Source organism: Syngnathus floridae, chromosome 13 (genome assembly GCF_059516105.1).
Source record: "Syngnathus floridae isolate MCC-2025c chromosome 13, RoL_Sflo_1.0, whole genome shotgun sequence".
Taxonomy (NCBI): Eukaryota; Metazoa; Chordata; class Actinopteri; order Syngnathiformes; family Syngnathidae; genus Syngnathus; species Syngnathus floridae.
This window is the reverse complement of record NC_142425.1, coordinates 11071154-11092392: the sequence shown is the minus strand read 5'-3', so window position 1 is coordinate 11092392 and position 21239 is coordinate 11071154. Positions and strand designations below refer to the sequence as shown.

The following is a 21239-nucleotide window of genomic DNA, read 5'->3' as shown; positions in this document are numbered from 1 at the left end:
CTAGAAAAAAATTGTACAACTTTAGGAGGATGTGTGATTTGAAAGGTTCATGATTTCTTCTGGGATGGGACAGTAGATGGGTGGTTAGCATCTGTTTCACAGTTGAGATTTGAATCTTGAGGTTTTCTTTTTGCATGGATTGAAAAAAAATTGAATCAGCTCATGCAGGATGGAACAGTTCACACTGATGATGATTTAAAGCCAGTTTACATACAGGCCCAATATTAATATGAACAAAATGCTTCTTATTACTAAAGTGACCACTGGGTGGCAGTAGCGTCCTAGCTTCAAAGCCAACTATCACTTCAGCCTGCTTCCCAGGCCTCCCTCTTCAAGCAGGAAAAACTCCCAATGTGTGAGACCCAACACATGACAAAATAAATAAATAAATAGCCTGACCGATTAATCGAATACTGAGTTAATCAGCCGGTATTTGCGCAATGTTTTCACCAGGCAAGTCCTAAAAATGATGACTCAAGTCTGACTCACGAGACTCGAATGGCACATGTCTGACTCGACGACTCGTTCTTGACTCGCGGATCTTCTCCGTGTACAAACGACGGTCGTGACTCATCGTGTCTGCCCCTCAAGCTAGCCGCGATCGCTCGCTTGTTAGTCTTCTCATATTTACCGTCGCCCACTCCACCTGCTGTGAAGACGGCTCGACGGGCTTATTATATTTTCACTCAGCCAAGTGAGAGCGTTCGGAGCCTTCTCAATTTCCAAACTTACTTTCAATCCCTAACCCAATCTTGAATACTTCATTTGAAAGAGTTTTGGAAAGTGGCTGGAGTATTTGGCAAAGAGAACCTAATGCAGATTGGACCTTCTGTTGTACTACTAAAGCAGAAGTCTCTTGTTGATTTTGTTATGATCCGGGCACAGATCGGGGGCAGTTGCAAAGCGCCAACGTATCCACATTCCGGATCGCTGGCCTTGGTGTCAGGAATGTTTTTCCTGGCCCCTATGCTCATTAAAATCAACTCATTATTGTATTTTTTTTCCTGCGCTCTTGGCTGCTGGTTTGGCCATCTTATGCTGCACAATACCCCAGGTGGATCGTGATTTGGGGGTGGGGCTTCATTTTCAAGTGGCTTTTGACACACGTTCTGACTCCTTCTCACTGCTATAAAAAAATTCAATCACGTTGGAGGCCGCGCGTTGACAAAGACTAAAAGTATCTTTCGCCGTGCTCCAAATACAAGAGGGCAGAGGAGCCGTGGTCCTAATAAAACCCTCACGCGGGTGTTGGGCTTGATGGGAACTGGGGGGTCGTTGGCGTTAGGACCTGGACAAGAACAGCGAAATGAGATTGGCTGGCGAACCGTGACGGCGGGTCGTTTTACGCCCTCTCTCTCTCTCTCGCTCTCTTTCTCAGGACGCACCTACTCATTGAAATACAAAAAAAAAAAACACCCACTAGATGTGACAGTTCGATTCAGTGGCATCTTGATTTGATTCGATATGGCACGGCTATGTAGCAGCATTTAAAAGCGTTATAATCGAATTCAAAGGAACAAAACATTGCCAGCAACATCAAAGCGACTGATTACCATTCATACCCGACGTGTGAACGATTCAAGGATCGTTTATTTTAAAGTAACGATTCGATTGGACTTGGCTGAATCAAAACCGATTTCCGACTCAAAACGACTTTACATCACACCCCTAATATATAATTTACCAAAACCCTGCTAACAAAGTGAAATGAAGAATTTGAATTTTCTTCCTGCAGACTCAAAGTTTCATTCTACTACGTTGCAAAGTCGATTTGAATTTGATTAATTGTTGAGCCCAGGTACACACAGCGGCACATTTTGGCTGCAATATGAGCCCAGTTGGTCACAGTATCAATCACAGGTGTGATTGTCCTGGGGATAAATGGGCCTAATAAGCTAGTGTGTGTGTGTGTTAGGGGCGGTGTGTAAAGTCGATGTGATCGAGCAAGTAAACACCATATGGGAGTCACATCATTGGCAGAGCTGCCCGCCTCCTACACGAGAACCGCTCGAAGCTTCTGGCCCAAAACAGTCCAACTCCCGCCAGATTCCACACGGGCAAAGGAGGGAGGGGCGGGGAGGGAGGGGAGGGGGGGGTGAGGTCCGCCACCCCCTCTTCTCCCGAGTCGAGGCAGGATCAGGGGGGAGGCTTCTTGGGTTTGTAATTAATGGCAATTACGCAGAGGCGGTCATTAATCTTGGCAGCCCGGAATTAGCTGATGAAAAACAAAAGCGTCCGTCCGTCGCCTGCAGCTGTCATTAAGGAGACTGGAAGCACAATGAGGCTTTCAAAGGCTAACCTGGCCTTGAAACACCGATCCCGACTTGAAACTCAACTTTGAATCTCAATAGCCCGACCGTCGAAGCATGAAATCACAAATCCAGGCTTTGAAACCTGAACCAGGTTTTCAAAGCCTAATAGAAAAACTTAAGAAGATGGTAATGGGAAAAAAAAAAAGCCTGAAAGATGGATGAGGAGGAGGAGAAGGTGGTGGTGGTGGTGGTGGTGGTTTTGGGGTTGATACCTACCGCGCCCTGCTGCTATCTAGCTCCCAGCCTCTGGACTGGTCTGGTCTAGGCTGGGCCCTGTAGGCTCACTAGGGCAGGGCGACCCAGAAGCACAAGCCTGCCAGCGCGTGGCCGAGCGGGAAGAGGAGAAACAGGAGGAAAAGAAAAAAGAAGGTTGCCAAGAATTAAGGAGGGAAGCAGGCAGAAGGAAACAGCTTGTTAACAAGAAAAGAAAAGAGCAGCAAGTTAAAAGAGGAAAGAAGATGATGATTGCACTGTGCAACCAAATCCTACAAAACTCACGACAAAATTACAGGACATTTGACATATAAATAAATAAATAAATAGAAGATATTTCAAAATACACATTTAAATAGAAATAAAATACAAATACTATGATCATTATTGAATATTTTAAATGAATATTAAATACGATATTAAATATTTAAGAAATACAAACATTACTATTACATGCTTATATGTATATATACTATCATCGTCATCATTACTATTAATATCTGAAAAGATAGTAATATTTTCATTACCCAAATTGATACACGACACGTAATAATTTACATTATCTGCATGCATGGCAACATCGTTGGGATTCTAGCGAGCGGCAAGTTGGTCTTGTTCTTCGGAATTACTAAAAAGTATCAACGGGAGGTTGCAACGCAGCATGCGGAACATACGCACGGCACGCACACAAACAAAAAAAGCGCGGTGGCTTCCCTCCGAGGACCCGCCGCGTTTCACAGCTCACTTCACAAAAAGCACAAGCTGTGTTTTCTTTCCCCCTTCTTCCGCCTTCATTCAATCACGCTTGTCTTTATTTTGGCGACCTTTTCATCACACGCCGCCGCCGTTGTACACTTTTTATTTTGTGAAGCTTCTCTGTGACATTTGCAGCTGAGTATAAAAAAAAAAAAACTCTCCCTCTGTGACCCGCCTTCTCTGTCTTTTATTTTTTTTTATTCTCCCCTAAAATGGCTGGATTGGATGCGTTAAAACCAAAATGATTGCTTCACGCCTGAAGAGTGAGCGGTGGCGAGTGAAGGAGGAAGGACTTGAAAACGACAGGAGACAAAAGGGTAAGAAAGCACCAGAGAAGGTCAGTGACTCCGCGCCGGAAAGATGAACTTCACGACTGGACATCGAAAGTGACGTTTGCTCGGTATCTGCAGTTTTTATATTAAAAAAAAAAGTCGACGGCAATTCCAAACTTACAGCATCTTCCTCGCCGCTGCGGCTCGGGCTGCCCTCCGCCTCCCCAAACGAGTCATCGGTGGGCGGGTCGGTGGCGTCCGTCGGGGGGTCGCTGACGTGCGAGGCGGACGATTTGGAGGGTGAGCACTGGTGGGGGGCCGGTGTGGGGGCTGCAAACAAAAAAGTGAGCTCACGCAAGGAATGCGGCACTCGTGTGTCGAGCGTCGATGATGTCATACGGTGACGACTCACGGGAGTTGGTGGAGGGCGTCGTGGAGGTGACCGGCGTCAGGTTCATCTGGGAGATGTCAAAGTCGTCGCAGTCGTCCGTGTCCTGGGCGGTGCCGACGCGGCTGAAGTAAGTGCTGAATGCCTCTGAGGTGCCCGCTAAGCTATGCTGCTTCTTGGACGGCATCGCCGGGGGCTTTGCCAGCTCAAAGTCCTAACATAAAACAATCATTTGAATTTGCACCTAAAGAAATGACACAAGTTCTCATACCTTGAACATCTCTTTGCTCATCTTCTTCGCCCGCTCCTCACGTTGCGGACTCGATGACGCGGATGGAGCCGCGGCGCCTGCACCTGAATGCGTTTCGCCGCCCGGCGTCACGGCGGGGACGGGGGTGAGCGCCTGGAACACGGCGGCGGCCGGCAGCGTGCCCACGGGCTGCGTAGGGAGGTAGGCTGCGGGGGGGAAGGCTCCGGCCGCCATGGCCGCCCACTGTTGCTGGGTGGCGGGGAAGATATTGGCCTGTCCCCAGATGAGAGGCTGGCCGCCCGGCAGAACTTGCGCCAGAGGGGACTGGACCCCGAAGGCCAGCGGCGTCTGGGCGGCGAACGCCTGCTGGGACCAGGCTGCGGAGGGAACCGCTCCCATTGTCACGTAACCTGGAACCAGACGGCGATAAATAAAGATGCTGCCCGTGCAGACGAGGAAGATAAGCGTGCAATTAAAACATCCCCAGCTTTTTCTTGGACGCACAAACGCACACGTACGTAGATAATAATCCATGCGTCACCGGAGAGCGCTGCCCTACTTGCGCCTGAAGCTAATGTAGCATCTCTTCCCGGTCACGGTGAACGAGCAGAATTACCTTCGAAACGAGGCGGCGGCGCTTCGGCGAAACACACTCATTAAAATGGCTCAAATTCATCAGCTAAATCTTGAGCAATGACGCACTTGCTCAACATACAACCTCGAGAGTCTTTTTCTGCTCACGCCTCATCCACACACAAGTACCGCGACTAGCGAACCAGGGGGTCGCGGCTATCTTTCTTCTCGGCCGCCTCGGCCCGCAGGTAAATCAACAGCATCCGAGTCAGCCGGCTAATGATGCATTTTATATTCCACTCACAGCCGACGCCACCTCCTCTCCTCATCAACATTTCATTTCTATTCCATCCCTCCCTATTAATCACATCCTGTTCTTTTACTTCCCTTCTCACCTCTGCCAATCGGCTGGCTATCTTTGACAAAAACATGAACTTAGGGATGGACACCGAGTACAGAAGGAATATTCCGCTTCTGTGAATGCTAATGAAATTCCATTTGGATTTAGGCTCGAGATGCTAATTGTTAGCTTGTATGCATACGCCGTTTGTATGTTAGCATTCATTCAAACGTGATGTCCTGAATCCTTGAAAACGAAAAAGTTCTGCTTATTTCTCCACACCTGAGGGCACAGACGAAGGGTTGAAAGGAGCAAAGAGCTCAGTGGGTGGCTGCAGGCCCAGCGACGGGTCCAGGGAGTTTGCAGGTGAGGCGGGGGTCTGCCGAGGCGACACAAAACAAGGCTTGAAAGAGAATCCCAATCCCAAATTGCTCATGCAAGACGGCGGCGGCTACTCACCGACGGCGAGGTTATGTCAGGGGGTGTGGACATGTCTCCGAAAAGCTCTAATTGGTTGATATTCTGAGAATCACATAAAGGACACACACTGGGAGTCAGGCCAGGACATTTGCTGCGCCACGTCGGCGTCTGGCGTCCTATTGTGCGACATGCACGGCTGGCGCCGCATGCAAAACATCAAAAGAGCTGATGCCACTTTACCTCGACGACTGCCGAGGCAACAAAGAGCGAGATGCACAAAGATGGGAGGGGAGGGTGAGATGAAATGATGATGATGACATACCTACCGTGAACATATTTGTCCAACAGCCAGATTGATTGCAAAATAACTAGTAGAAATAATTGGGGGGGGGAAAGAGAGTAAAAGTAAAACCAATCTTTTTTTTTGCTGTTAATAACCATAATTTAGCACACAACACACTGTAGTTAACGTAAATAACATATGGTATTGTTAAAGTGCTAACTAGCTAGCAAAATAGCTAGCGAGCTAACATTGGTCTTTCGTGCTATCCAAACTCATTGTGAAGTGAAATGTGTACTTTTTGGAACCAAGTCTTTGCACCTATAAATGTACTTTTTTTTTTACTTTCCACCACTGTGACCAACTAAAACAAAGCCGCAGCACCCGTACGGCCCCGACGTCGCTCCGGGCGAGTCGTTAATGTCCTCCCATTACGGCGGATCAGCGGCGCGCCTCCGAGCGTCTCGCTATCAAAGACGGCAGCCTTTCCATTTAATCAGAATCTATTCTGTATTTCCGCTCTTCTGTAATTTGCCCCTCGTTCTGTGAATTAATAATATCTTAAGGCCAGTGCGAAGCGAAGGGAAACTATTTTTAGTTGTGAAGGAATTTAGGGAGCCTTGAATACACGGTCCAAGATTTGCATAAATCATGGACCCGGATCATTTCGGTAGAGATAATGAATGTTCTTAGAATATCTTCCCGCTCGCCACGATCTCGCATAAACCACCAGGCTTTTATATCGAAAAGATGTACATATACACTATGTATTTATTACTTCTATCAGAAAATGGAATCGCTGCACGCGGTGTTTTACATTTATGGGGACTATGGTGATTTAGCGAGAGAAGAGGAAGCCTTTGGAGGCTGAGTTACGGGCTATTTTAAGTGCGGAGGAGATGGAGATCGTTCGGCAAGACAATGGGATGCGGATATTGATGATAGCCGCCTAAACCGCTGTGCGGCGACGTGGGGCCCGCGTCAAATAAAGCGTTTCCTTTATAACGTCAGACTTGTTACTTAACGTCTTTGGGCCCCGGACAAAAAATATTGTCTTTTCAAAACACGTCCTTTCTTACTTTTGGTCGCTATGACAACATCAAGGTTAGATGTATTATTCATAAGCGGAAAAAGGGGTCAGGAGTCGGGGCAGCGGCTCCCGACAGCTAGCGAAAACAAAAGTGCGGTCAAGATGACAGGAGGTCGGCTGACACAAATTTCAACCGTCCTTACCTGAGAAACCGTCTCCAGGTTTAAGTCTATGAGATCCACCTGCTGATGCCGCTCCTCACTTAGTCCCGCCTGGGGGGGTTGCGAATGATTATGAGGATGATGATGATGATGGCGGATGCTTTGATGTCCGTTCTGCAATCAACAATCTCGACGTTAGACAGGCTGGTGGGGATGAAAATGGCGTGGCACATGCAAACTACATTAGCAGAATTTCACACTGAGGCAAACGAGAGAGATGGGGCTGATTTAGGAGGGAAGGTGTTGCTCTCGCCAGGTGCTACACACACACCACGCACACACGCAATCGCACACAGGAGATTTAAAGAGGTTTAAGGATCATCCCTACCTTACGTCTAAACTACAGCTCTGAGCTGCCTTTGTGTTTCTGTAAATCCTCCTCCAAAGTCTCAATGTTCCGAACTAAGAACGGCAGATACATCTTCACCGCCCTCTTTTAAACAAACCGAATTCATAAAAACGACGGATTGTTATTGTTTTGTTACGGCCATAAAACGCCAGCTGTGGTAAACAAGGAAGTATCATGAATCGTCAGACGGCTAATGGTGGTTTGTCTCATTGTTTCACCCAAATGTGCCATTATTTCATCCCGTCACGAGACGGAGCTAAATGCTACGTGGCTGAACAGATACTCACAAAAATCACTTGACATTTGATCGAACGGCCAGTTAAATGCTTCGCTAAATGTTTCCGTCTCACCAGCTAATGAGCATTAAATGAAACTGATAAGAAATCAGTCAATAAAGCTCATCCAAGCAGTGTATCACCGCCGCATTTGTCGATACTTCGCTGTTGGCCTCAGTTTGGAAACGTGGACGGTGGAAAAGAGAGATGAACCTTCTTGAGTTAGCTTAGCACTAGCTAGCCGGTATGCCAGAACATAGACGAATCTTGAAGCCCGACGTATGTTACTTCAAAAAAGAAAAATGGCTTTCTTGGCAAAGCACAACTGTTTGGGGCAAAAGTATATTTCGAGTTCACGCTGTTTAATCTGTAAATAAATAGCAAACTGGGATTTTGTGGGCGAGCCCGACCTCTAGCGTAGCCTCTTTTGGCCCGATCCTTCGTCCTCGTATGTCCTGGCCACTGCTTATCAATTAGCCATCTCCAGCGGGGAAACTGTAATTACCTGTGTACGTGTTCCCTCAAGTAATTAATGCAGCCGCTATAATTAATGCCATCTTGCTGATCCCCTGCAGAGTGACTGATCACAACTGCAAACACACTCGCACACTGGCCGGCGTTAAAGCTCAAACACATTCGGGAGCCCGACGCGAACACGACACAAAGAGATTACGGACATGTTTCTCCCCCCCCAAAGATAATAATCGGCGGTAAAAGCGACTACTGTGTGCGGACCGGGCGAGGGCGTGTGTTGATTCAACACCAACACTTGGCGGAGGGTCAAGGGCTCAGTAGATTGGAATGGCCTCGCTCGGGTGTGTGTTTTATTGATCGCCGGCCGTTTAAGATGGTGACACAGTAAATAACAGAAGCGATTGCTTAGCGCAACGGGGTCACGTTCGGGGAGGGCGTTATCATCTCGTCCCAAAAGTTGTCGCCTATGCACACGCGCGGCGCAATGATCTGGCTTTATCTGCTATCGATTTCGTCCTGACGATGAAATAAAGGCTAAATCCACTCCAAAGAAGCGCCGCAGGTAATCACGTCGCACCAAAAAAAAACCATCTCACCAGCAGCGAGTGATGAGCCGGAACGCTTCCAATTGCAAAGTGCATCATTTCTACGTTGTTAACCGCAGCGGGAGTTCTTTGTTGTTTATTGTTAGTTGCTTAGCTTAGAGAAATGATTCTTAAATTTATCAACCCAAACCATACCGCCAACCAATCTGTACGAAAATGCACCAATCAAATTCAATAATGAACGCAATACAAAAGTGCTAGAGTATCCCTATTTGTGACAGTTTAACTGGATTAGCGTCTCGGTAACAAGGTGAAATGATTGTAATGGCGTCGACGTGATTTTGATTCCATTTAGTCGAGACGAACGCAGCGATTCGAGCCCCTCCAGCAATCAAAGTCAGACCTCCTAACCACAATCAGAGGCTTTTTTTAAATGCAAACTGATTACCATCAAATCACAACAACATATTTTCATGCCCGTGTTACATTTAACTGTGATGACTGCCTTTGACCAACTGGAGGGAAAAAGTATTTTAGAAAAATCCCACCGAGACGGCGCCAACGAGCTCAACGCGAGTGAAAATATCGCATTTGTTAGCTTACAGACACCTGCCAATACGCCAGCCATCCAAATCGCAGCATGTGCCGCAGGACGGGCAAGGCCGAACACACACGGACGCGGCGACGCACACACAAGTATGCTAGGGTGCCTGTAAGCTTCTTAGCGAAGCTCGCGTTGAGAAGCCCAAAGAAGAAAAAAAGTGAGACTAATTCCCAGCCGGCCAAAAATTCACACTGCCTGCGGTGAGGTGGCCCAGCCCGGCTTTAGCTGTTCAAGGAGGGCTAAACACAGAAGGAGCGAAAAGTGACTGGACTTTTGAAAACGTTGGCTCCAGGTATCAACAAGAAATGCTTGAGCGCACAGAAATGATTTTTTTTCTTTCCACTTTGGCCCACAAAGCACCACTTCAATATGCTGAAGGTCAACATATGCATCTAAACATATTCAAAAATAAAAATCTCAAAGAAAAATATTGGTGTTGAATGGGGAAAATATCCAAATACAAAATAGATGATCGTCTATAGATGGCATGAGATGGCGCCAAAGCACTACATGAAGCTCCTCAACTCACTTCGACAAAATTCCTTAACGTTAGTGTCACAGGTTGGCAGCAGGGCTACACCACTCTCCTCAACTCACTTCAACATAGTGCATTGACATCAAGATCCCACAAGGTGGCACTCTAACTTACAATATTAAAAGACGTGACAATTTCTCACTGAATTTCATTCCTAACATTTTGATGCAGGCCGAGATATCCATATATAAATTATTCAAACATGCAGTTGTGCAATAAATAACCTGCAGCGAGCCGGACTTTGGACACTCTTGATTTACACGTACACGCAAACACACACAAACGATGCAATGTAAAGCAACTTGCCAAAACTAACGTGGCGGCACAGAAACACGCCCATGCACACACACATTAACACACACACACACACGCAGGGAGAGCGGCCCTCTTATTACGACTCTGGAGATTTTAGCAGATTAAATCCAGCGGCAATATAAGCCGCATCTTTATGGGCAGATAAAGAGCAGTGGAGTTACAGCCCGCCGCTGCCGCCTGACAGTAGCCAAGGTCATCTTTCATTAGAACTGCCGGCAGCGGGAAGCCAATAACTAAAAAGATATACCACGTGCACACATCCATACACTAACTGGGATGTGCGACTGCAGTGTAATGTATGAGCGGGTGGGGAAATTCCAATTTAAAAAAAACCTGCCCCGGTGAGATCCCATTAGATTACCATTAGATGCCGTCATGTGGCTGGTTGGTGGACATGTGTAGATAACAAATCAGAGGAAAGATGATGGTGACACAATGTGTCGCCTATGCAAGGTCATGCGGGTTTGCACTGGATGCATGCTTAATTGAGCACCACAAATACGCACACAATACACATAAGCGGCGCCGCGGTTGACCACGCGGGGGCACGAGGGGGAGGGGGGGCGTCGGACACGCACACTGCACAAAGCACTGGGTCCCAGCAAACCTCTCAGGGGGAACCATAAATGCATTACTGAACGGGGGGGGATAGGCTGAGTGATGCTCACAGGGGAGGAACGAGTTGGGTGATTATGGCGGGCCGATCTGAGAGGTTTGACTGAGGGTGTGTGGGGAGGCAGGCGGGCTGGCAAGCAAACACGGCGTCACTCACTGGGTGTCGCTTTGGGACGTCATAGACCCCTTCCTTCTGCTGGCTGGTGGGAACCTACACAGCCGGACGTAAATCCAGAGCCCGTTACCTCGAGATCAGATGGAGTGAATAACAGGCCTCTCTGATTGGGCAATTTTCATTTTTAAAAAAAAAGCGTTGCTGGATAAATAAGTCTAAAAATTATATCGTGTAGTATTTTTAACTCGTATGAAAAAAAAGAAAATACGACGAGAAACACATTGCAATTTTCCCAAAGTCATCAATCAAAATTTAGCCGAATGCTCTTTTAGCGCTGGCGCTAATCAGAATTAAAATCTGCACCACTCGCGTCTCAGCCAATGAGGGAGCAGTTTGGTTGTCAGGTGAACGGGATGGATAAAATGAAGCTTTTCACCCCGTCGACGGGTAATAACTCAGTGTCGCGCACTTAATAATATTCCGTGCCACAAAAACGGAAAGATCTGACAGCATGTGTGCGACGAGCGGCTACAATAAGCGCTGATGGAAAAGATAGAGATTGTCTAGTTCAGAACAGCGGGGACATTTTAATAAATAGCCAGGCTGAGGTTCACAATGATTCACTTTTGCCTCTAGAGGACTGGAGTGGTATTACTCCCTGCGAGGAAATCATTGAGTTTGATAAACGTTTAAAGTTAATTTTACATATTTAATGGCACTTTAATTTGCGTGAATTATTTATATATACATGACGAATTAATAAAATGGGGAAAAAAAGAACAATTAACAAAATTGACTAAATAAAATAAAAGTACAATTAAAATTAATGACCCGCAACCCTCGCGACCATAAAGTGGTTCTGGAAATGGATGGATGGATAAAATAAATCTAAAAAAAAAGAACCTCAATAACCTTACCAAACAGCTAAATTGCTGAGTAGAGTATTTCTTCCCTATACAAAAAAGTAACTCAATTTTAGTTTTAAAAAAACACATTTTAAGTGAAGAAAATGAAAAGAGCTTCCACTTGCACAGACTCAAAGTTGTTACGCTGAGCCGAGGGCGGGTTGAGGCCGAGTAATATTTAAAAGTGAGCACGGAAGCGGCTTTAAAAAAATAATTGGAACAAATCCAACGGATCTGGCCGCCGTGAGAGACTCGCCGGATTCATCTGAATCATGCAAGGGCGGATATGTTGGCTAATGAACAGAAATGCACACAAGTTTGGCTTGAAATCTATATTAGGATGCAATCATGGTGGCGTTCCCTGCGCGGCCGCGTGGAGCAAAGGGATGAATGTAGCGCACGATGTCCCTTGTTTACTCCCTTTTGCATGTTTATTTCCAGAAGCGGCCATCTTTATTCATACATCAGTTCCTCTGTGGCTGCGGGCGGCCTCACGTTTGCGTTGCGCGCACGCCAGCGCTCTCACTGGCGCTCGCTCTTATTTTCCAATCCATTTTATTTAAAGATCAAACGAGAGTCTGGTGATTAATCTTTCTTTTCTTTCATCTCGGCGGGAGAAGAGGATGAGGAACCATGTCGGGGTGTTGGATGGGGGGCGGGTCTTTGCCTTCCGCACCGGCCAGGAATAACCTCCGCATCCGCTCCCCGCCCTCCACTTTTTCCCGCCCCTCGGAGATCTACCCACGCCGCTTGATTGCATGTTTTTTTTTTTTTAACCATGCTCTCTGCCATTCACCTACCATGGCTGTGATATATCTGATTTTTTTGTGATCTGTCATGGAAAACATTTTTACTTTAAGTTAAATACTGTAGAATATTAAAAAACATTACAGGGGTATAGTTTATGAGATGTGACAGCAAAGCCCTACTTTTGTCTAAATGAAATTCCTCATCTCACTTCAACACAGTTCCTCTGCACCAACAAGCCACAAGATGGCGTACGTAATAATTTTTTTTTTGCGAGTATACCTGATAAATGCTCTCGTCTGATTGGTCGCGGATGGGCTCGTGTCCGGCCTCAAACACAATGTACTACAGCGCCGGAAGCACAGGAAAGAGACAGGGAGAGGGGGGAAAAAAAAGAAAAGGAGAAGTGGAAGAAGTCGAGAGAAAAGTCAAACAGCATTTGTTGAAAATCAGCTGATCATGCAATCCCGCAAACATGCACGTTATGTGGATACATTTTGAACCCGGCTACGGTTCCGTTAGAAGCGAGTAAGGGACTGTCTCCCCAACACAAGTGCACAAACACACACACACTCACACACACACACGGAGAGGGGCAAGGCAAAAGGTGGTGAAGCGGGGAAGTGAGGCAAGGCTCGCCGAGGTTACCTGATAGACCGGGTCCTCCAGATCTTCCTCCAATATCGTCTACGGATGAGCCAAGCCAAAAAGAAAAGCAAAGAAGGCAGAAAGGGTTAAACGCATTATGCGGCCAAGTAGAGAGAGTAGGCGGAAAGCATAGGCCAAAGAAAATATATAATTAACAATTAAATAGAAAATGAAAGAAAGAGTCTGGGGCTTCCAATCATTCGGTAATTTGGCAAGCATCAGACAGAGAGAACGGAAAGCGCAGCGGGCAGACGGCGCCACGGGCGGGACCTTAAATGATCCTTTTTGCTTTCATTGTTGTCTAGAGGCTGGAGTGGCGCATTAACAATGACATTTTTAACATCTCAAGCAATGCTTGAAATATAACAGACCTCTCAGTTGATGGTGAAAAGAATTTTGACCTTGGATAATTTGACAAGGGTGCTCAAATCTTGTGGACTTTGTGGAAAAAAAAAAAAATGGCTGACAGTCAAGGAACTGGTGTACCTGGTAGACGGCCTGCTCACACTGTTTGTCCTTCTGGGCCTTCTTCTCCATCTCCTCACGCTGCTTGATCTCGTAGATGAGCTGGAACAAGTCTCGCAGGTCCAGGATGACTGGTTCCGCCTGATTGGAGGAGGGGGCATAAAGTTAATCTGGAACAAACTTGCATGGAGACACACACAAACGGTACATGCACAAAGTGTGTCACTTCCCAAAACACACACACACACACTTGAGTGCGCCGCCACAATACACAAATTGAGCATCTTGTTAGAGGCAACGACTTTTGTTGGTGCGTCTGATTGTGACTCCTTCTACTACCCCCCGCCCCCCCGTCAGACAAAGCCGCCGTCTGTCAGAGTGAATTATTCCCACAAAGTGCTCTTGCCAACGAGCGGCACACCGACGAACAAAAACACACTGGCGGCGCCACCGGCTTCCATCTTTCCCGTCCCGCCGCCTCGCCGACATCGACAGCCAGGCTTCACGTTCCCTTCCACTGTCACCAGAGGTGGCAAAAGTACTCACACCCTGCACAACTATATTAAGGAGCAGAAAAGTCGAGAGAAGCGCAAAAATTAAAGTTCCCCAACACTGCTCCGAGTGAGTTTCAACACTTGCGCTAATTCGACCGTCACCGAAACAAGCGGAACAAGCCTTTAAGTACGACAAGAGTTTCAGCCCTAATCAATTATTGACCTCCAGCATTTTGCGTAGTGCACTCGGAGTTCAGACGGAAAAGAAGAAGGAAAAAAAAAAGCGCAGCTCTATTTTAGCGCCGCCGTTCCATGAGACAGTTTCTCCGCCTCGCGCTGCTCTTGACAGGCCCGGCCCGAGGGGAGTGTGTGAACGTCTGCTCCTGCTGGGCTGCCGACACCAAACATATTGTCACGCTGTCACATTCGCCTCGCCTTTGAAAGTACAGATTCTAAACGTCTCCGCCGGTTTTCGTCTCGCGTTCCCACTGACTTTTTTTTTTTTCTTAAAAAAAAGGGGCTTTAAAGCAGATACCAAGATCTCAAAAAAAAGGGATAACTAATTAATAGTTTCCTTCGGAGGAATGAACCGCCTTGTTTTGAAGCCTCAATATGGCCCTTGTCTTCTAATTAGTGGAGCCCAGACTTCAAGGAAACAAGGTGAAGCGGCATTTCGCTGTTATGCTGCATAAAATGGAAGTTGTCAACATTTTATATATTCTTTTAGTCATTTCAAAAAGCTCTTTTTTTGTATTTCTGTAAATTAGCTGTTGGCCAAAAATGTACAGAGTACTTGAGTGGAGTTCACAATTCAAATAAAACATGCAGCGTTAGCTTGCCAAGGCTAAAATGCTACTTTTAAATAATCAATAAATTGTATTCTTTCATAAAAATTCTCAGACTCATTTGATAGGATTGTAATCATACATTTTGTTATGAGGTAGACTCAGATAAGTTCAAGTACTCATTAGCGCCTCTCGAGGACTAGAGTGGAACTCCCTCTTGAAAAAAAAAACCCAGGTAGATGTTTGAATTCCCTTCCCAGGTGTCACACTGCAAAATAGTCCTTTTGAAAGCTTTTCAGGTGTAAATTATGCAGGTCAAGCGGCGGCTGGCCGCAACCGTCGAATAAAAGTAAGCTTATAATGGCGACGTTTACTCAGGCACACGTCAGGTAAATGCCAGCGAAGGCTGAGCGATGGCGCTCGGACGGGGTCGCCGTTGGTGACAACCAATTTTGTGATCTCTGATCTATGTCGCAATAAAGTGCGCATGTGTGACTGCGCCGTTTGTGTCGCCGTGAGTCAAAGAGCAGCGCCCGGGAGGATGGATGTGCCATTAGAGCCGGTGACACACACTCAAACTCCCATCGACTCAGCATGGCCAATCGATACGGCGTCGGAGAGAGCCGGCTGGATGCAAACAGAGCGCAAGGGGGCACGACAAGAGGTCCGGAGAACGTATCGGTGCGGGATTGAACGCAAAGCTCGGCAGAGTCGACAGCGGCTTGATAAATAAACAGCACGACGGGATACGGGTTGGCCGGCAAAGGTCGTTGTCGAAATGTCAAGAGGTCCGCGGCGTCGAGAGCCATGCATTATACATGAACGCGGTTGAACAGCATGAAAAGACTGACCGACTGAGAGGTCTTGATGGCCACAAAGCGGTGGTTGCCTTCCTTGCCGCAGATGTAGCCGAACGCTCGGTGGTCCGTGATGTCCTTGGCGATGTAGGAGATCTCGTGGACGGCGTGCTGGTGTTGCAGCACCTGAGGCCAAGAACCACACCGACGCTTTCATTAGTCCTACTGAACCATGCAATGTATCAATAACAAGGGTTGATACAAAAAAACAGACTAAACCATTTAAATATAATAATTTAAATTAATAATAATTTAATGATAATTAAAAAAATAGACTAAAACATTCAAACATTTTTTTGTCACGTACAAAATTAATTCCAAAAAATATCTAATACATCAAATATTTTTCTCAATTTGATATTATTAAATAATTGTAAGAAAAATCTCAAACTTGCTAATCATTTGTCAAAAAGTCTGAAAAGGTGCCATGGCAGATGGCAGGGTTATTTTCATTTTTTTTTTGTGAGAGAGAGGGGAAGGGGGGGCTGTCTCAAGGGGGAATATCAGTGACAATCACGGTTCGGCAATCTGTCCACTTGATGGTTTCATCTGTGCCCATACGACGAAACCTACCCGTCCGAGGCTAAAATGTGCCAGTTGCATGCTGGGAACACAGACCAGCCACCGAGATGTAATCCTTAATGAGTCATTCATAATTAATAATTAGACTCATAATTATCATTGTTCCCCCCTATTGACCTGAAAATGGCAGCCACAAAACACAAAGTGGTTTTTGAATAATTGCTAGGAACGTGTGTGTGTTTGTGTGTGTGCGTGTGGGTGACAAAGTGCACGGAAATTTTTGTTTTGTTTTGCAGCCTCTCCAAATTTAAATTGATTTCACGTCCAGAAAGCCCAAATCGCGACACTCACCTCTGGACTGAGATTGATTGATAAATTGCGCAAGTGGCAGCAACCCACCTGAAAACTTTTGCGCGGAGTCACACTTGTTAACTTTTGTTTAACTTTTTCTCAACTGATGGCTAACGGCAAAATAATAACACCCTTAAAATGCCATCACACAAACAAATAAATAGAACGCATTCATATAATAATTAATCATTCGGACAACCTATCAATGTTAGAGAAAAGTGAAAAAATTCTCTCCATTTCAAGTGTTTACTGTAGCAATTTATCATTGAAAAATGCATTTAAAAAAAAAACAACAACACGAAAAACCTTCACAAATATTTTATGCGACTGTTGGGGAAAATCATGACAGCCCGAACGTGACAACGATGACCCTCATATTTTTCCAAAGAGGAATATTTAGAAGAACGATGACATCCATTTTTCTACGGCCAGGCTTTGAATCCATTCATGATCAATTGATTTCTTGCTTGTCACTCTGCTTGAACAATAACATTATTTATGAGCAATTCCAGTTGTCTGTCAAGCCCTGTGTTTATTTTATTCATGCTTGTATTCTGTTATTAGCTTCCATTGATGCAATATGTTTATTAGGCCGTTTTAATTTACTAAGCACATTCGCTGCTGATAGGAAAGAAACTTCTTTCTCCTGACAGGCTGTCAGTGACAATGACAAATGTTTGCACAAACACAAAATCAACAGAGAGCGATGTTTTGTTTTCCCTTCGGGTGAACGCTCTCGGTACCCCCCCCCCCCCAAAAATGATAACAAGGCCTCGGATGACAAATTAGTGTAGCGTAGGCAACCTTGCCAAAATAAGTTTAAGGAACCAGATTTGTCTACTGCACTGGCAGAGCTAAAGGGGGGGCTGAGGGGGCACTGCCTCCCTTGAAATATACTTGGACCTTTTAGGTGCCGTGCCAGATAATTTTCAGATTTTGACATTTCCACTCATTCCCCGTCGGGAATATAAACCGAATCTTCATAAGTGATTTTTGAAGGATTTTTTTGGATGTGTAAAATTTTTTGATTTTGTTATTTTACAGACCTCCTGACGTATTCTTAACCGTGGCCCCCCCAAAGTAAAACAATCCTAGCTCCGCCAGTGATCCACTATACTGAATATCTAAACTGCGTCACAAACCTGTCAGAAAAAGTCGCCGTATACAAATGACCAGGTCCAAAATTTTGCGGGTACAAACACCTTACAGCAACTTTCTCGCGTACATGTACATTTCCAATAAACGTGTCTGAGAGAAAGGAACATGCCCTCTGTTAAGATTAATGTTGTCCTCTCTTCTTTCCCTGCGTCTCAAGCGCCAGCCTTCCTCCCTCCGCTCTGGACGACCTTCCCTCCTTGGGGAGAGAGCGACCATCCATCCTGTCGGCCGAGCCGGCGCATCCATCCGCCCATCCGGCTGAGTGATGCCCGGGCCGGGAATGAGACTGTCAAGAACCCTGAACCTCAGCAGAGTCATTCCGGCTGTCTCTCTCTCTCTCCGGCTATCCATTAGGACTGATAGTGAGGACGGCGTATCACTGGAGTTAATATTAATGTGTGGCGACAGAGGACAAAGTCTCCCTATGGGGGGCTTTACTTTGACATATGCTCGGCCCTTCCCCACCCGTCCCACCGACTTGGTCCTTCTTCGTGTCTTTATTTCATCGTCCCCGCATCTCTTGGGGCTGAGACAAAGACCGACGACGGACATAAAAAGAGGCATGACGGACGACACTGCCGGCGGGATGAGCTCGGCGCCGTGAAATACGGCCGCCGCGCGGGAGGCCACCGGTGACGCGCCTCTGAGTTACGTGCCGTCGAGGTGTAAATCTCCAGAATCAGCACCTTGGCTAATGAGGTAGGGTTTGCCGTTTGCCCTCATTCACGGTCATTCGGATGAAATGACAGGAACTCGCGTTGCGGCACATGCTAATGCTACGCTAGGTTGTGATCTTCATTATTATTACAATGCTAACAATAACATGCTAAGAGGCTATCAATACTGTCATCAGTATCAGGCGGAATCCCCAACTTGTCATTGAGAGGGATCTTGACCGAGGGAAAAAAAAAAAAACGCAGAGGGGGAGGATAATCGGCAAACAAAAGTTGCGTGGTATGCAAAGAGGCAAACAATGGGACAGCCATGTTCCCTCATCTACTGTTGGCCTTGTTCGCAAGGTTTCAATTAGGGCTTCCAGATTTCCCCCAGGGCCTCCCCCCCTCGCTAGCCCAGAGATGCCTCATTAACGGCGCAAACACACAACGCTGCGTGTTGGCGTACCCATTAACAAACACACACACACAAAGATGGAAGGAGCCGTTTGCTTACCCCTGACTTCTCATCAAAGATCTTGATCCCTCCAAAGGAAACTGTGAGGAACACTTTCTGCTTGTGTTCTCCTTTGGAGCGCGCCGCTGCCGCGATACCCTGAGGGCAGAACATTGACAACGCAATGTGTTGAAACATGCTTGACTTGCACCCCGTGTCAATTAAGAGGTGAGTGAGCCTACGATCTGAACGAATCAAAGCAAACAGTAAGGAAACGTGTTTGTCGTTACTTCATTCAAAAGGACATTTAATTAACCGATGAGACAAAAGAGACACTTTTTCAAATTCTCCTCCAATCCCTTTGTCAGCGGTGTTCCCCACAGTACCATCCCGCTGCCACTAACATTTTCTAAGAATGGACTTTTATTGTACCATAAAATGTTTGTTCCTCAGATGTCTTGTGAAGCCCAAAAATGACAAAGTGATCTGTCCAAAGAATCAAAGGAAGCGCAGCAAAATCAATAGCGAGTGACGGAATTAGACAGGACAGGTGCGGGGGCCCAGAGTTCATTTGCAACGCTTGGTGCAAACATAACCCGTGGCAAGAGCCCAAATTGACACATCGTTGATGAAGCGCCCCGACCGCACCTACGAGAGCGAGATGTTAGCTTGAGCTGCGTTTGCGCTTTGTCTTGGAGGAGGGAAAAGCAGCTGGCATGAAAGAGAAGGTGAAAGAGATCAGAGAAAAGCTCTTGATGGATTTGCCGTAGCCCTAAATGAGGAGGAGGAGAGGCGTTTGATCAATGAGCTGTCTCTCCTCGTCTGGAACCTTTTGCCACCTCAAGCTTTTTTCCTCCCAATTCAAATACATCCTGGAGGAGAAATAATGAATCGGGCTCTTCCAACTTCTAGACCAACTCGCCGGATCAAGTCCACGGTTATGCATACACTTGAAATGATGAGATGGGCCAAAAAATCTTAGGCTCCGCCCCCTGGTTGTCATGGTGACAGAAGCTACATCCGTCAACGGCCTAGCAGTATAAGGGGCTATATTTTGGCCAATTGCCAGTATTAAATTGCGAGTTTCCTCATCCATCTTCATCCTCATCTTCCCCACTCACCTCTCATCCGAATTATTCTCCAGCGCCGCTTCCTTTTTCTTGCTAACTAGCCCATCTGTCTTCCTCTGCCCGTACTTGTTGCAAATGAGACTTTCACCCCACGTGGCCCTCGCTCTCATAGCTAACCTCGCCTCTTCATGTTCTTCTCTTTGATGGAATTTGTGGAAGGAAAAAAAAATGATCAATGTAAGTATTCTTCTTACCTTGAGCTTCATCATGGAGTCCTGACAGAGTTTGTCCCCGCGAGCCGCTGTGACCTCGTCCAGGCCGATGAGTTTCGCCTTGTAGCGGACGCCGTCGCTCTTAAAGCGCCTGATGAGCGTCGCTTCGCTGCGATCCTGCCCTGTACACACACAAAAAAAAAAAAATGGCGTTCAAGGTCTTCCATCATCTTTTACCTTGTGGGTAAACAATCCCGTGCAGCAGAAAAGACCATCCCTGATCTGAGTTGTGTAAAAGAAAAAAACAGTCATGTTCTGTGCCATTCAATGAATGACACGGATCAATACGCTTCGTGTGGACATTTATTTTTCCTCCGTTCTTATCTCGTCCACTGTGTGAGAATGTCAGTGGCGGCCATGACGGCCCCATGTTGAACCTGCTCGCGTATCTCCTGCGCTGAATACACAAGGACATGAAGAGGAGGAGGAAGTCCTCCGTTATTGTTCCTGCGCAATATATTGTCGAAAATATTGGGTCACGAGTTGGTCCTGGTCTGAAATGTTGGTGCGATGACATTTTGTAAATCTTTTGCAGCTAAAAAAAAAAACGCTGTAAATACTTTGCGCATGTAGCGTGATGCTTACAAGCTCCGATGTAATAAAATCGTAACTCTCGGCGTAATAGTTTCTGCCTTGGCCCGAGGCGCTGTTAAGTAATACATTCACGCAGCACTGACAGGAGGGGAAACCCTTTTAATGTTTTTAATCTTCATTCTGGTCCCGTAAAGGCCCTAAATCAGCAGGTAAAGCCAACGAGAGCCCACGCGGCATCGTTCCTGATAATGCAGGAGGGGGTTCGGATGAAACATGGACACATTAACGACGTGACCCTTCGAAGGTCGTGCGGTGGTGGGGGGCGATGAAGGTGTCTCCCCCCCTCCCCTCCCTTTTCTCGGATTCTTGCCAGTGTTGCTTGGCAAAAAAATGTGGAGCTTTTCCGGCTACACGTGAAGGCATTTGTTTTTCAATTTTC

At 46.4% G+C, this 21239-nt stretch overlaps 1 protein-coding gene across 5 annotated transcripts in view; it reads right to left on the bottom strand.

The window, feature by feature from the left end:
* Window positions 1–21239, bottom strand: part of dab1a (DAB adaptor protein 1a) — an 89945-nt gene that overhangs the window by 1357 nt on the left and 67349 nt on the right. For 3 of the 5 annotated variants that reach the window (XM_088395226.1, XM_088395227.1, XM_088395228.1), the window contains 14 exons: window positions 20249–20388; window positions 18985–19083; window positions 15778–15909; window positions 13669–13788; window positions 13183–13221; window positions 12817–12879; window positions 10925–10978; window positions 7038–7169; window positions 5564–5626; window positions 5387–5483; window positions 4213–4601; window positions 3966–4155; window positions 3735–3883; window positions 2529–2625 (listed from right to left, as the gene is read on the bottom strand). In XM_088395226.1, the coding sequence (XP_088251352.1) occupies window positions 2545–2625; window positions 3735–3883; window positions 3966–4155; window positions 4213–4601; window positions 5387–5483; window positions 5564–5626; window positions 7038–7169; window positions 10925–10978; window positions 12817–12879; window positions 13183–13221; window positions 13669–13788; window positions 15778–15909; window positions 18985–19083; window positions 20249–20388 (1748 nt within the window). In that variant the 3' untranslated portion in view covers window positions 2529–2544. The remainder of the gene's footprint in view (window positions 1–2528; window positions 2626–3734; window positions 3884–3965; window positions 4156–4212; window positions 4602–5386; window positions 5484–5563; window positions 5627–7037; window positions 7170–10924; window positions 10979–12816; window positions 12880–13182; window positions 13222–13668; window positions 13789–15777; window positions 15910–18984; window positions 19084–20248; window positions 20389–21239) is intronic. The other 2 variants (XM_088395229.1, XM_088395230.1) reach the window with 2 other exon arrangements.